At 41.1% G+C, this 16,708-nt stretch overlaps 2 protein-coding genes across 2 annotated transcripts in view; one reads left to right on the top strand and one right to left on the bottom strand.

The window, feature by feature from the left end:
- CCDC191 (coiled-coil domain containing 191) overlaps nucleotides 1-14,794 on the top strand; it is a 96,212-nt gene extending 81,418 nt beyond the window's left edge. The window contains exons 15-17 of the mRNA XM_055427273.2: nucleotides 299-451; nucleotides 971-1,116; nucleotides 13,504-14,794. Of these exons, the coding sequence (XP_055283248.2) occupies nucleotides 299-451; nucleotides 971-1,116; nucleotides 13,504-13,648 (444 nt within the window). The 3' untranslated portion in view covers nucleotides 13,649-14,794. The remainder of the gene's footprint in view (nucleotides 1-298; nucleotides 452-970; nucleotides 1,117-13,503) is intronic.
- Nucleotides 1-16,708, bottom strand: part of ZDHHC23 (zDHHC palmitoyltransferase 23) — a 33,103-nt gene that overhangs the window by 1,787 nt on the left and 14,608 nt on the right. The gene's annotated exons all lie outside the window — the stretch shown is intronic.

The following is a 16,708-nucleotide window of genomic DNA, read 5'->3' as shown; positions in this document are numbered from 1 at the left end:
ACTCAATGCAAGTGACCTAATGGTTTTGGAGGTTGTTTATTCCATTTCCTTAATAACCAGCCAGTCATTGTGGTCTTCAGAGTCAGCATTGAAAGGCTATGCATTCTATGAGTCTAAAATCCTCATATAATAGAGTCAAAGTTTTTAGGTCATAAATGAATGTCCTTAAGAGAGTAACGGCCTACAGTTACTAACTGCCTAACTGTTTACAGCATCACTTGCCAAGGTGATGTGTATTTCCTTGAATGATTTAGACTATAAGAGATAATTTCCTTTTCTCATTTAAAACATTGTTCAGGTGGCCAAAGAGCATCACTCTTTGACCCTACAGAGGAAATGCCTGCTGACCTGGTTCCAGTGGAGTCAGGAAAGCCTGGCTAAGAAGATAGCCCAAGCCGATCAATTTTATTCACAAATATTGCTTAGGAGAGTCATCCGGTGCTGGCTACAGGTAAGGCCACAAGGAAGAGAGTTTTAAATACATGTCTCTGCCCAACCCTATGCAAGAAAAGTAGGTGTACTCCAGATGTTAACAGTCATTATGTTTTTTTCAAGAACAATATAGAAGAGGCAATTCAGTCCATTGCTTTGAAATGAATTTGAAAATGTCAGATCAGTTTTTTGTTAGTATAAAACCTTAAGCACATTTCTTTTCACACAGAGAGTATCCATATAAACTGTAATGTGTCACTACATCAGCTTTTGTTTTTATACTGATCTGTTTCTTGTCCCATAATTGCTCAAGTGATTTTACTAGAAACCTGCCCCCTCAGTCTTAGAAGGGTTTCGACCCCTGATTCCATTACTATCTTTTTATTCCATGACAGAGGATATGGCCTTGGCTGCCACATTATTCTTCCTCCTCATGCCTCCAGTGTCCTTTGTTTGATTCTTTCTCTTTTGTACTATTTGCTCAAATTTTTTGTCTGTGATATTATATGCCTCACTTTTTCTCCATCTTCATCCCCAGCACCTGATTGATCTAGACGAAGAAGTAAGAAAACTGTGCGTACATTTTCTTCAGAAGAAGATTTTCAGGGCCTGGCGTGACATGGTCAGGGAAGCCAGGGTCGATTCTCAGAACAAGCACAAGATTGCGGTGGAACACAGTGACAGGTGAGGTTTTCATCTCTGAAAATTCACTCAGAATTTCACAATTGCCTGGGGCAGAAGCTAGAAGAGCTGACCACTCAGAGATACCCGGCAGGGTTGGCAGCCCCAGCTCGCCCCGACTCTATGGGCGAAGACGAGAGTAACCCCCTGGAACTCCAGGGTCCCCCTCTTTAAAACGAAGAGCAGGGGGAAGAGGATGCCGGCCTCCCTTTCTCACAGGATGGGTCAGAAAACAATGTGAAATGTGAAATACATGAAAAGGCCCATAAGCAGAGGTACTGTATTCTCTGTCATATAGTTTTATCTTTCCTTTTTTCAAATATTCTTTACTGTGAACTAGGACGCAGATACAGAAAAGTGTTTAAGCCACACCAGTACAGCCTAATGAGCACTATAAAGTGGCTGGCACGGTATACTGTCACCACCCTGAGGTTGAGAAGTAGGACACTGTTGACCCCAGAAGTCCCCACGGGCTCCTCCCTAGTCACAGGCCCCACTGTCTCCTCACAGAGGTAAACTACTCTCCTGACCTTTATGATAAACACTTCCTTGCACTTCTTTTATTTTTACCTCCTATGTATGAAGTCTTCAAGACTTGGAGCTTTATATAAGTAGAATCATACTATATGTCCTGTTAATATTTATAATACAGTGATGACTTATTTAATTCAGTGTCTTTGGGGAATAAACTATTCCATGTAAGTACACTAGGACTTCCCTGTAACTCAGATGGTAAAGAATCTGCCTGCAATGAAGGAGACCTGGGTTCGACCCCTGGGTCGGGAAGATCCTCTGGAGAAGGAAATGGCTACCCGCCCCGGTATTCTTGCCTGGAGAATCCCATGGACAGAGGAGCCTGGTGGGTTACAGTCCATGGGGTCGCACGCCTGGGTGACTAATACCACTACTAAGTACACTACTTGTTTTCTAAGTCTTAAGCAGCTTGGATAAAAATATTCTAAACTTCATTAGGTACTTCCCTTGGAAAGTAAGCAAATGATTTGTCCTTTATTGGTGATTTAATGTCATTTCTTACAGTTAATGTCGAGTTTCACCTTCAGGTTCTGAGGTGTGAAGACTGTTGTGAAGGTGTATGTCCCTTTTCTCACTGTATCCATTCATTTTTGGTTGCTTTGTTTTCATCTGTGTGTGTGGTGTGTGTGTGTATCTTTTTTTTTTTTTTAATGTGTTTCTATCGTGTTGCCAGTGGGGTGCCCATCTCCAGCAAAAAACCTTGTTTAATTTACAAGTACTAAAATCTGTGGGCTGGGAAAACATAAGCAAGTTGATTCTAATTTTGTCTAAAATAAACAGGCAATGAATGAGGGTATTCAGAGGGTCTGCCTCTGAATTAATGCTCACATTTGAACCTCCCTACCACCTCATGCGAAGAGTTGACTCACTGGAAAAGACTCTGATGCTGGGAGGGATTGGGGGTGGGAGGAGACAGGGACGACAGAGAATGAGATGGCTGGATGGCATCACCGACTCGATGGACATGAGTTTGAGTGAACTCCAGGAGTTGGTGATGGACAGGGAGGCCTGGCGTGCTGTGATTCATGGGGTCACAGAGAGTCAGACACGACTGAGCAACTGAACTGAACTGACTGATTCCTCTTTTATAAAATGAGGATAACTGCAGACCATCTTATGGGGTTATTGTGAGGACTAAACAAGGTAACAAAGGACTGCAGTTAATGCACTGCACCCAAAATAATAGCTTTTTGTTTTTGTTAATCCATTATTATTAAATGCCCTTTTTGTCCAAATCTTTGTTTTCTGTTTCTCAGCTGCCAAAAACAGACTGAGAGATTCACTGAGGCAGCTGCCTGATGCGGCATGGGGGCAGTGAGAGGGCTTTCACACACACCTTTTCACCTGACGAGCATAGGCTTCAGAGGGGGTGGTGGTATGTCAGGATTTGCATTTTCAGGTAAAAAAACTGAAGTTACACTCGGTCGGTGAATTGCCCAAATAACAGATGGAGCCTGGACTCCAAATCAGGTTTGAGGTTTTCTGACTGTAAACCATTCTCCTCTTGCTAAGTCAGTCTTCTTCCCCACTTTTCTAATTCAATCTCATTTGTTAACTAAAATACTGATAGTAAGATAGTGGTCCTATTCAGAGTGTAAAGTAACAAAATCAGTGCGGGGATCCATGCAGTCAACAGAAATCTCAGCCAGCATCCACTTGGTGTAAAAGTACTGCAGTGACTTCTGCTTTGCACCTTGTTCACACGGTCCAGCCCCACTAGCCTCCCTCACTGTTCCTTGGACAAACACTCACATCTGCTTCACAGTTCTCGCGTGACCCAGAGCTGCTCACCAGTCGGGTTTCTTCTCAAATGCACGCCAACTGCCTGCAGTCGTTTCTGTCCAGTAACCTGCCCTATTTTCTTCACAGCACTGAAGACCCTGAAATTGTCATTTACTGTTTACATGTTTATCGTCAGTCCCCATCACATCTTGCTTGCAGCTGTATCCTCAGCATGACAAAGCCTAGTACATGGGTGCATGATAGATTTCTGGTACATGAATGGATGTTTTATTGCTGGAGTGACACTAATATTTAGTCACAGATCTTTTAAAAGGAAGTTTCAACACTTAAAAAATTGATATTGAGTTCTTAATTCAACTTTATTTGAATGAAAGAATATTGTACAGAAAAGCTGTGGATGAAAAATCTCAGTACTTCTGAGAAAGATGATTCCTAATAAGACCATGAGATTTAATTCTGCATATCTGAATCACTTCTAGGTATATATAATTTGTGATTGGATAGATTTATAATGTTAAGAAGTCTGATTTTATACATGGCAGGACTAAGAGATGTCTCCAGACATGCATCTCTCATTATCAGTAGTTTTTGTGTAGTTCAGCATTTAGAGCTTAGCTATGCACTTCGCCAGTTCTTCTCAACTGAACTAGTACTTTTTTTCTGGTATTGCCTTGATACTGTAGTTCTTAACCACTTTGGAATCAAAGGCCCCTGTGAGGCCGTAAGGAAAGTCACAGACCTACTCTCTAAAAAATGCACATTAAATACAACTTCACACAAATTGTCAAGGAGTTTGTGAATATTTGTCAAGGACCTCAGGTGAATGGATGTAGGAAGGTAGATAGATGTAGACAGATATAGATAGGTAGGTAGGTAAGACTATAAATAAGCACAAAACAAGTGAATGTGCTTAAGGAGTTCAGAGGAAGGAAGATAAATGTAGGCAGAAAATTCCCCCAAGGGGCAGAGTTGTTGAACAGTAGTAGCTAAAATGCAGAAGTCATAAAATGGGAGTGTTGCCAGAAAAAAGGTGTGAAAAGCAGGTGAGAGTGGGAGATAGGGTCAAGGTCTGGTAGTGGGGGCCATGGAGCTGAGTACAGGAAGCTATCAATGGTCGAGATGGATGCTAGATGGATGAAAGAAGAAATAAAATAAAGCAGCTGCGTTCCTTGAAGCCTTTTTTACTGAACAGTAATACCTCCACCAAAAAAAAAAATCAACATTATCAGAAACATCAACTATCAGCCAGGGGGCTGAAATGCATTCTAGGGGGGGCTTCATTAGAAGGTCAAGAAGCCAGAATAAGTCCCATCTATGCCACTACTTATGAAAATATAAACTTAGCTATTCTTGCCTCTGCCTTTACTCAAGACATGTCCTCTTCTAGGAAAGCCTTTTCTTTGCCTGATAAAAATTCAGTTCAGGATGGATCAAGATGGCAGAGTAGGAGGACTTAGAGCTCACTTCTCCCCACAAGCACATCAAAAATATGTCTACACATGGAACAGTTCTCACAGAAAACTAACAGAAGCCATCAGAAGAACTCTGTACAACCAAAGTTGCAAGAAAGATCTCCACTTAACAGGGTAGTACAGGAAAAAGGCACTGGGTCAGGACTTGGGCCCCTGGGGGCGGATCTGAAAGGAAGAGAAGGTCCATATGGGCAGACCTTGCTCTGGGGAATGGGTAGGCTGAGCTGCAGTCTGGGCATGCCAGCCCTGGGGTGCTGTGCAGGGGAGAGAAGCCCCTTTGGCTTCTGAGAGAATCACTGGAACAAATGGAAGGGCTGGAGAAGCCTACGTCTACTCACAAGGCATGCACATAAGTTGGCTTGCCAACAGCCAGTTCAGAGAGCGCCTTGGTAGCTGCTGCCTTGCCAGACTCACTAATCCAACTGGGGTGAGCACCTCTGTACTGCATGGGGGTCAACCAGGCCCAAGAAGGAGGCTCACCCAGGGACAGCCCAGGGGGATGTGATCCAAGTCGGGTGGTGGTGACCATTGTCAGAGTTCACTTCAGTGATGCCTCAGGAGCACACCAGGGTCCCTCTCCCAGAGCACCCCAACTCCTGCCCACTCCACACCACAGCTTATTATTGGGTCTGGGGCAGACAGGTCCTGGGAGAAGGCTGCCACAGAAGCAGCCCAGATACCTCAATTCCTGCAGCCACAATGCCCTGACTCTTAGCTCCAGCCTAGCAAATGCACCGGCCCCACCCACTCCACACTACAGCTTGCACTAGATCTGGGACAAACACAGTGGGGAAAGAGACCTTGGCCTGCATCTGAGTGAGGCCCAGGTCACCTACTTAGGTGGTGCATCAGTGCCCTGTAAATGCATGAGCCCCACTTACTCTAGCACTCCCCTCCTCTGGGGCAGGGCATGCACTCAAGGGGAATGGAACCTCATCCTTAGGGCTTCTACTCCAGCAACTGGTAGCCTGACAGGGTAGTGACTGCCACAGAGCAGAAAGTAAGTCCTGCCCCTGCACCGGATTTAGATCAAAACCACACCTCCATCAAGGTGACAATGGCTGGCACACCCTGAGGACAGATGTGGCTGGCTTTCATATCAAAACCAGCTCTCTCACCAAAAACACTGGACACACAGTCTACACAGGGATCTCTCACAGAAATACTCCTTCAAGACCACTATGGATAACTACATGGAGACAGAAAATTTAAGTGAAAAGGAAGAGGAACTGCTCGCAATTAAAAGAGCAAGAGAAGTCCCCTAAAAGAACAAAGAATAAAACAGAGCTCACCACTCTACCAGACCTTGAGTTCAGAAAGGTATTAATAGTAATAAAAGTGCTAGCCAAATTAAGAAAGATTACCAGTATAAACACAGAACTATAACAAGGAACTAGAAACAAACAAACAAAAAAAATGAACCAAAGATAATTCAATTTCCAAGATAAAAAGCAATCTGGAAGCAATGGGTAACAGAATAGGTAATCTGGAAGACAGAATAATGGAAATCACCTAATCAGAATAGTAAACAGGCAAATGAAAAAAAGATGAACACAACATATGAGATCTACGGGATAATAAAATGTGCCAACCTACACGTAACGGGCGTTTCAGAAAGTGAAAAGAGAAAGGGAACAAAAATGTATTTGAAGAAATGATGGCTGAAAACTTCCCAAACCTAAAGAAGGAAAAGGATGTTCAGGTACAGGAGGCACAAAAGGTCCCAAACAGAATAAACCCAAAGAGACCCACACCAAGACATATCATAATTAAAATGACAGAGCTTAGGATTCTAAAGGCAGCAAGAGAAAAACAGTTATTTAAAAAAAAAAAACCATAAAGCTATCAGCTGATTTCTCTCCAGAAACTCTGCAGGCCAGAAGCAAGTGGCATGATATATTCAAAGTTCTGAAAGAGAAAAACCTGCAAACTAGAATACTCTACCCAGCAAGATTAACATTTAGGACAGGAGGAGAGAGAAGAATTTCTCAAACAGGCAAACACTAAAAGAAACCAAACCTAACCTAAAAGAAATGTTGAAAGGTCTTCTCTGAACGGAAAGAAGAATTCACAGAAAAGGGATTCCCAATAGGAAGACAAAATATGTAGTTAAGGATTGAAGATCACTTAAATAAGCCAGGACCATCCCCAAGAAAAAGAAATGCAACAAAGCAAAATGGCTGTCTGAGGAGGCCTTACAAATAGCTGTGAAAAGAAGGGAAGTGAAAAGCAAAGGAGAAAAGGAAAGATATATACACTTGAATGCAGAGTTCCAAAAAAAAGCAAGGAGAGATAAGAAAGCCTTCCTCAGCTATCAATGCAAAGAAATAGAGGAAAACAATAGAATGGGAAAGACTAGAGATCTCCTCAAGAAAATTAGAGCTACCAAGGGAACATTTCAGGCAAAGATGGGCTCAATAAAGGACAGAAATGGTAGGGCCCTAACAGAAGCAGAAGATATTAAGAAGAGGTGGCAAGAATACACAGAAGAACTGTACAAAGAAGATCTTCAAGACCCAGATAATCACAATGATGTGATCACTCACCTAGAACCAGACATCCTGGAATGTGAAGTCAAGTGGGCTTTAGGAATCATCACTACAAACAAAGCTAGTGGAGGTGATGGAAAACCAGTTGAACTTTTTCAAATCCGGAAAGATGCTGTGAAAGTGCTGCACTCAATATGCCAGCAAATTTGGAAAACTCAGCAGTGGCCACAGGACTGGAAAAGGTCAGTCTTCATTCCAGTCCCAAAGAAAGGCAATGCCAAAGAATGCTCAAACTACTGCATTATTGCACTCATCTCACACGCTAGTAAAGTCATGCTCATAATTCTCCAAGCCAGGCTTCAGCAACACGTGAACCGTGAACTTCCAGATGTTCAAGCTGGTTTTAGGAAAGGCAGAGGAACCAGAGATCAAATTACCAACATCCACTGGATCATCGAAAAAGCAAGAGAGTTCCAGAAAAACATCTATTTCTGCTTTATTGATTATGCCAAAGCCTTTGTGTGGATCACACTAAACTGTGGAAAATTCTGAAAGAGATGGGAATACCAGACCACCTGACCTGCCTCTTGAGAAACCTGTATGCAGGTCAGGAAGCAACAGTTAGAACTGGACATGGAACAACAGACTAGTTCCAAATAGGAAAAGGAGTATGTCAAGGCTGTATATTGTCACCCTGCTTATTTAACTTATATGCAAAGTACATCATGAGAAAGTCTGGGCTGGAGGAAGCACAAGCTGGAATCAAGATTGCCAGGAGAAATATCAATAACCTCAGATATGCAGATGACACCACCCTTATGGCAGAAAGTGAAGAAGAACTAAAGAGCCTCTTGATGAAAGTGAAAGAGGAGAGTGAAAAAGTTGGCTTAAAGCTCAACATTCAGAAAACTAAGATCATGGCATCTGTTCCCATCACTTCATGGCAAATAGATGGGGAAACAGTCGAAATAGTGGCTGACTTTATTTTTCTGGGCTCCAAAATCAGTGTGGATGCTGATTGCAGCCATGAAATTAAAAGACACTTACTCCTTGGAAAAAAAGTTATGACCAACATAGAAAGCATATTAAAATGCAGAGACAAAAAAAAAATAAAATAAAATGCAGAGACATTACTTTGCCAACAAAGATCTGTCTGGTCAAGGCTATGGTTTTTCCAGTGGTCATATATGGATGTGAGAGTTGGACTATAAAGAAAGCTGAGTGCAGAAGAATTGATGCTTTTGAACTGTGGTGTTGGAGAAGACTCTTGAGAGTCCCTTGGACTGCAAGGAGATCCAACCAGTCCATCCTAAAGGAGATCAGTCCTGGGTGTTCACTGGAAGGTCTGATGTTGAAGCTGAAACTCCAATACTTTGGCCACCTGATGCAAAGAACTGACTCATTTGAAAAGACCCTGATGGTGGGAAAGATTGAGGGCAGGAAGAGAAGGGGATGACAGAGGATGAGGTAGTTGGATGGCATCACTGACTCGATGGACATGGGTTTGGGTGGACTCCGGGAGTTGGTGATGGACAGGGAGGCCTGGCATGCTGTTGTTTATGGGGTCGCAAAGAGTCAGACACAACTGAGCGACTGAACTGAACTGAAATAAGCCAGTACATAGATTAAAAAACAATGAAAAAATTTTAAAGAGATTTAACTACAATAAACAATAAACATGAAGATTTAAAGTAAGACATAAAAATCACAAAACGTGGGTGAGGAGAGTATAAAAATATAGATCTTTTAGAATGTGTTTGAATTTAAATGACTTAGTTTAAAACAAGTAGATATATTTCTGGGTCAGCATAATTGAACTCCAAGATAACCCCAAACAAAAAACAAAAAAAGATTTACAAAAACAAGAAAAGAATCAAGCATATTATAAAAGGAAATCATTAAACCACACACACACAAAAAAGAACTAAAAAAACAACTGGAGAATAAGGATTAAAAATGGCAATAAGTATACACCAATCAATAATTACTTTAAACGTTGATGGACAAAATGCTCTTAATCAAAAAACAGAGAGTGCAGACTTGATTTAAAAAACAAAAACCTGCAATATGCTGCCTAAAAAGAGACTCACTTTAGGGCAAAAGACACACACAGACTGAAAATAAGGGGAGCAAATAGAAACAACACTGTGGGTTAGCAATACTCGTATCAGACCAAATTTACAAGTTGGATTCATTCCAGGATCACGAGAATGGTTTAGCATATACAAATCAGTGTGATACACCACATTAACAAAAGGAAAGACCAAAACCACACAATCATCTCAATAGATGCAGAAAAAGCATTTGACCAAATTCAACATCCATTCATGATAAAACTTTCACCAGAGTGGGTACAGAGGGAACATATCTCAACATAATAAAGGTCATTTGCAACAAATCCACAGCCAACACAATACTCAGTGCTGAAAAAATGAAAACCTTCCCACTAAATTCAGGGACAAGACAAGGATGCTCACTCTCACCACTTTTCAATATTGAATTTGAAGTCCTGGCCACAGCAATCAGACAACAAAAATAAACAGCAGTATTCAGATTTGAAGGAAAGAAGTAAAATTGTCACTGCAGAGAACCCAAAGTCTCTAAACAAAAACTATTAGAAGAAATGAATTCAGCAATGTAACAGGATTAAAAAATGATATAACAGAAATCTGTTGCATTTCTTTACACTAATAGTGAAATACCAGAAAGTTAAAAAACTATCCTGTTTAAAATCTCATCTAAAAAATAACATACCTAAGACCAAACATACAAGGAGGTGAACGAGCTATATGCAGAAATGTATAAAACATTGACAAAGAAAATTGAAGATGACTCAGGAAATGGAAAGATATCCTGTGCGCTTTGATTGGAAGAGTATTGTTAAAATGGCCATACTACCCAAAGAAATCTACAGATTTAATGTGTTCCCTATCAAAATACCCATGATACTTTTCACATAAGTAGCATAATCCTAAAATTGATATGGAACAACAAAACACCCAGAATTGCTAAAGCAATTCTGAGAAAAAAAGAACAAAGTTGGAGGTGCAACCCCTTCCAGACTTCAGACAATACTACAAAGCTATAGTAATCAAAACAAACAAAACAGATTTACAAATCAGTGGAACAAAATAGAACAGAAATAAACGCATGCACCTATGACGGTCAAGTAATCTGTGATAAAAGAGACAAGAATATACAATGGAGGAGAAAAAAAAACAGTCTCTTCAACAAGCAGTGTTGGGAAAGCTAGACAGCTACATGTAAATCAATGAAATCAGAACATTCCCTTACATCATATACATAAATAAAATGGTTTAAAGACTTGAAGACAAGTGAACATAGTAAAAAACATTATTTGACATAAATCGTAGCAATGTTTCCCAAGGCCAAAGAAATAAGAGCAAAATTTTAATCAATCGGAACTAATCAAAAGTTTCTGCACAAGCAAAGGAAACTGTCAACAAAACAAAAAGAACCTACAAAATGGGAGAAAATGTTTGAAATGATGTGACCAACAAGGGGTTAACATCCACTATAAACAGCTCATACAACTCAATATAGAAAAAGAAACAACCCAATCAAAAAGTGGGCAGAAGACTTAAAGAGACACTTTTCCAAAGAAGACATACAGATGGCCAACAGGCACAAAAAGAGATATTCATTTATTACAGACATGCAAATCAAAGCTACAGGGCATCACCTCACACTAGTCAGAATGACTATCATCAAAAAATCTATGAATAATACATGCTGGAGAGGCTGTGGAGGAAACCTTGTACACTGTTGATGGGACTTGTAAATTGGTGCATCCACTATGGAAGGATGGAGGTTCCTTATGAAACTGAAAGGTTGCAGCTGTGAGCCATGAGCTACAGGGGGATTCGTGACCTCTGGAGGAGAGGATTTCGATCCAGAGAGGAGGCTTCATCACTCGAAGATTTTGTGTAATAAAGTTTTATTAAAGTATAAAGGAATAGAGGAAGCTTCTGACACAGACTTCAGAAAGAGTACCCCCCCTTGTTAGTTTTTTAGCAAGGAGTTATATATCTGTTAGCAAGTTGCTGATCAGATAAAGAATCACCTCAAAACTGAGAGAGTTGCATCAGGCCCCTTTCCCACAACATGCATTTTGAGATAGCATTGGCACAAGGTGAGTCATCCCCCGCCTTAAAACAATTGACATGACTCTTAAAGAAAGGCAGGTTTTCAAGCAAATAAATAGTTTCATTAACATAGCTTAAGAGAACATTTCCATGAGTAAGACATTCTGGTTTGTTGAGCCATTATAAGTTCAAGGTTTGAGTCTTTAGGCCTAACCCACTTGAAGAAAGACAGATTCCAAGGCAAATACATAGCTCATTAACATAGCTTAAGAAAAATATTTCCATAAGAAAAATGTATTGATTAGCTCAAGGTTTGAGAAAAGTTAAGGGAGAACCAGGTGTTGCCATGACAGCACAGAATTGAAAAGAAACCTTTTAATTTTGAATAGAGAAAGGAAAAAAAAAAAGTCTGCCACTTGCGGTTTATTTCCTCTACTTGGGGACCCCTAGCCTTCCTACCTGTTACCCTCTCAAAACTAAAACTACCATATGATCCTGCAATCCCACACCTGGGTATATATCCAGAAAAAATGAAAATTCTAATTAAAAAAGATACATGCACTCCAAAGTTCACAGTAGCAATTTACAGTAGCCAAGACACAGAAGCAAACCAAGTGCCCATCAACAGATAACTGGCTTAAGAAGATGGCTGAGGAATATTTCATTCACACAATGGAATATTAACTAGCCATTGAAAAAGAGGGAAATATTGACACTTGCACCAACATGGATGGACCTAGAGAGGATCATACTAAGTGAATTAAATCAGAGAAAAAGTACTATATGATATCGCTTTTATGTGGCATCTAAAATAATACAAATGAAAGTATACATTAAAACAGAAACAGACTTACAGACACAGAAAACAGACTAAATGTTACCAAAGGAGAAAAGGAAGGGAGAAGGGTCAAATTAGGAGTATGAGATTAACAGACACAAACTACTTTACATAAAATAGAAAGGCAGCAAGTACTGTGTACAGCACAGGAATCACACCCAGTATCTTGTAGGAATCTATTAATATAAAGAAAAATAACATGAAAAAAGTTCTGGAGATTATGAACAATTAGCATTCAGTTAACAAATACCACTTTATATTCAGTATGTAATATTACAATGTAAATAAAAGCAGTTTCTACTTAAATTGTCACTTTACCTCAACTGCCACTAAAAATACAAATGAAACAGTCATATATCAAATTTTAAAAAGTTCAGACATCATCTCTTTCAAAACCTTCTGATGCTTCTCACCACCAGACCAGACAGTAAGTACCCTGCAGGATCTCTACCACCGTTGCTCCCTGCAGCACTGAGGTGATCTGTTCACCAGGTTAAGCCCTATTTGGGCAGAGACTGGGCTACCTTTCTATCCCTGGGGCAAAGCTGGAGTGGGCACTAAGGAATCCCATAGTCATGCTATCCTAATAGGCCATCGCCTGCCTGCCGATGACAACAGACACCCCTGCTTCAACACGTGAGCCTGTGGACCATGTTTTCAGATCCTGACGCAACGGTGTTTTTTTCCTCAGCTAAAACTCAAGACCGTCGTTGGAGGTTTTTTAAATCTCAGTGGGTTTTTTAAACCATATATGTCCAAGCACCAGGACCTCGATGCTTGTAACTGGCGTGGGCTGCACAGGCTGCGCGCAGTTTCCCAGCATCTCCACAAGCGCTTTGGCTGCTCGAGCCCTCGCTCCTCTAGTCCCACCTCACCCATAAGGTGGAGGCTGCGGTCAGACCCCCTGAGGAGTGTGTCCCCTGGCCTGTGCACTCAAGAGGCCACCAGGTCCTCGGCGCAGATGTCATCTCACAGAGGGTCCCCTGACCACCTGACAGAAGAGAAGATAACCTGTCAGTCACTTCCACCCTCTTCTGTTGCTTCCTTTTTCTTCACCGTGTTCATACTGTCCGCATCCCAGTTGTGACTTCCATACCTTTCCTATAACATTTTATTCACAATAAAGGTGATTTTTTTAATTTTCAGCACAGTTTGATGGAAAGTTAACTTTCCTCAGTACATCACTTTTTCTCTTTTTATTCTTAAAGGAGGATTCTCTGGATCATGTTTCAGACATGGAAGAAGTTTGCAAAATTTACAAAAGAGGAAAGAGAAAAAGAACAGAGGCGAGAGCAGCTCCGTAGGAAGGTAGCTGAAATTCTTCCAGACTTCCAGATGTTCACATTGCTGTGACTCGGCTGTACAGCATTCAGATGCTCGGCCCTTGGGTAAGGAGCCTGTGGTGGACAGGGGGGCCACAGCCCACGCAGGCGCAGTGCAGTGCTTACAGTGGGAGTCTCATCAATCCGTGTATGGGTTACCTCCACCCACCCACATATACACGCAAATACCTGGCTTACGTTCTGTCACATACTTTTTGGATCAAAGAAATTATTTTGTGAATGTATATTTCCTTCTTTGATTTCTCTTGGATTGCTGATCAGTTCACTAAAGCATTTATCACAGCAGGGCCCTCCAAAGGAACAGTCTTGGGCTCTGCTGTTCAGATGTACCCTATATATTTTTCGTGTCATAAACTTTAAAAAGGACAATGTTTGTTTGCCTAAGACTGTGCAGGAAAATGTGTCCTTATATATAGCTTACTGTGAATTGTTGACAGATGTAATAGAAATTAAAAGTAGTGAGTAGTTAGAAGAGGAGGGCCAGTCATCTAGTCCCTTAGCGTCAATAACAGGCATTCTGCCAGACCCTGTCCATTTTGCCCACCTGATGGAAAACTGTGGATCAAAAGGTACTCTGGGAAGCCACTGCAAAGGGTAGCAGCGTCTCCTGATTTCCGAGAAACCAGGGCACCAAAGATACTTCTCCTCAGTGCACTTTTATAATGTGACGAGAAGTCCAAAAGCAAAGACTATCAAAGGCCGTCCGGCAGTCTGTTAAAACGTCAGCTCACGCTTCCCCACATTCGATCTGTCTTCTAATCCTCAGCTCAGCTTGATCTATGTATCAAGGTTGTTGTTCAGTTGCCAACTAGTGTCCAACTCTTTGCGACCCCATGGACTGCAGCACCCCAGGCATCCCTGTCTCTCACCATCTCCCAGAGTTTGCCCAAGTTCATGTCCATTGAATCAGTGATGCCATCCAACCATCTCATCCTCTGTCACCCTCTTCTCCTTCTGTCTTCAATCATTCCCAGCATCAGGGTACTTATCTTGAATTCAAAGAATGTTTTAACCTTTTAAGGTGCTAAAAAATGTAAAGACTGACACAACACTCCTGTGAATTGTATGAAATTCATGTATGAAATTGTATGCTAGAAAAAAAAAAGTTTTCATTACAAAGTACATGCTTATAACAACAAATTTCAGGCAGTAAATGCACACAGTAAAATAAGACAGTCTCTTGCACCCCTGAGGTAACTACAGCTATTTGGTAAGCTTAAAATTTGAGTTGGCAATAAAATTCTGTGTGTTGTTCAATGAATCCTGTTACTGTCTCTTACTTCCTGAAAGGGATATCTAGCTACACCACCTACAAAATGACATATCCTTCTTCTATGGAAGATGTGTTATGATTTACTCAGATACAAAAAAAAAAAACACACTATATTGAGCTTTATTTCTTCCAGTGTCCCTATTCTCACTTATCTTTTCCTTTAAAATGATTGTAGTCATCATCTAAAAACTCTTTAAGACTAATGGCCGCTAAAGAAATGGAACTAAAAGCAACTCATAGTTAACCTCTTCCTGTCTAAATCACAATCTGTTTTCACTTATCTTTAGCATATTGGCTGGTATTAGCAGTCAGAAATAAAATACCAATTTTGTTTTAATGCCAAGCCAGTAGGTAAGGAAGGGTGGATCCCTCAAATAAACCTGCCAAGGGTCTAAATAAATTGCAGAAAGCTTAAGTTTTCCCTCTTAAGCTTTATTTTACTTTTATTTCACCTCAACCATCAGTAGAAATTGAGTCTTCAGCAGCCCACATTCTGATTGTTTCAGCAACACTTTTTGCCTACCTAAAGAACCTTCTGAAGAGACACAGGAAAATAACTTAGAAAATGACCTACTTAGCAAGAAACTTAGTAAATGACCTAACAATTTCTTGCTGCTGTATTGTAAAGATACAATTTAAATGCTAGAGAGGGTGTGGAGAAAAGGGAACCATCTTACACTGTTGGTGGGAATGCAAACTAGTACAGCCACTATGGAGAACAGTGTGGAGACTCCTTAAAAAACTGGAAATAGAACTGCCATATGATCCAGCGATCGCACTCCTGGGCATACACACCGAGGAAACCAGAACTGAAAGAGACACATGCACTCCAATGTTCATTGCAGCACTGTTTATAATAGCGAGGACATGGAAGCAACCTAGATGTCCATCTGCAGACGAATGGATAAGAAAGCTGTGGTAGATATACACAATGGAGTATTACTCAGCGATTAAAAAGAATGCATTTGAATCAGTTCTAATGAGGTGGATGAAACTGAAGCCTATCATACAGAGTGAAGTAAGTCAGAAAGAAAAACACCAATACAGTATATTAATGCATACATACGGAATTTAGCAAGATGGTAACAATGACTCTGTATGCGAGACAGCAAAAGAGACACAGCTATAAAGAACAGACTTTTGGACTCTGTGGGAGAAGGTGAGGGTGGGATGACTTGAGAGAATAGCATTGAAACATGTATATTACCATATGTGAAACAGATCACCAGTCCATGTCCGATGCATGAGACAGGGCGCTCAGGGCTGGTGCACTGGGACGACCCTAAGGGATGGGATGGGGAGGGAAGTGGGAGGGGGGTTCAGGATGGGGGACACATGTATACCCATGGCTGATTCACATCAGTGAATGCAAAAACCACTACAATATTGTAAAGTAATTCAGTTCAGTCGCTCAGTCATGTCCAACTCTTTGCAACCCCATGAACCGCAGCACTCCAGGTCTCCCTGTCCATCACCAACTCCCGGAGTCCACCCAAACCCATGTCCATTGTGTCGGTGATGCCATCCAACCATCTCCTCTGTCGTCCCCTTGTCCTCTGGCTCTCAATCTTTCCCAGCATCAGGGTCTTTTCAAATGAGTCAGCTCACTGCATCAGGTGGCCAAAGGCCAAAAGGTGGCCAAAGTAAAGTAGTCAGCCTCCAATTAAAAAAAAAGATACGATTTAAAATGCTATTGCTGGACTTTCTTGGCAGTCCAGTGGTTAAGACTCCAAGCTCCAGTGGAGGGGGGATAGGGAGGCAAGTATGATCCCTGGGGGACTAAATTTGCACATGCTG

This window comes from Moschus berezovskii, chromosome 1, assembly GCF_049115385.1.
Source record: "Moschus berezovskii isolate FMDL1 chromosome 1, NW_MosBer_1.0, whole genome shotgun sequence".
Lineage (NCBI taxonomy): Eukaryota > Metazoa > Chordata > Mammalia > Artiodactyla > Moschidae > Moschus > Moschus berezovskii.
The sequence above is the reverse complement of the archived record's forward strand: the minus strand, read 5'-3'. Positions and strand labels throughout refer to the sequence as shown.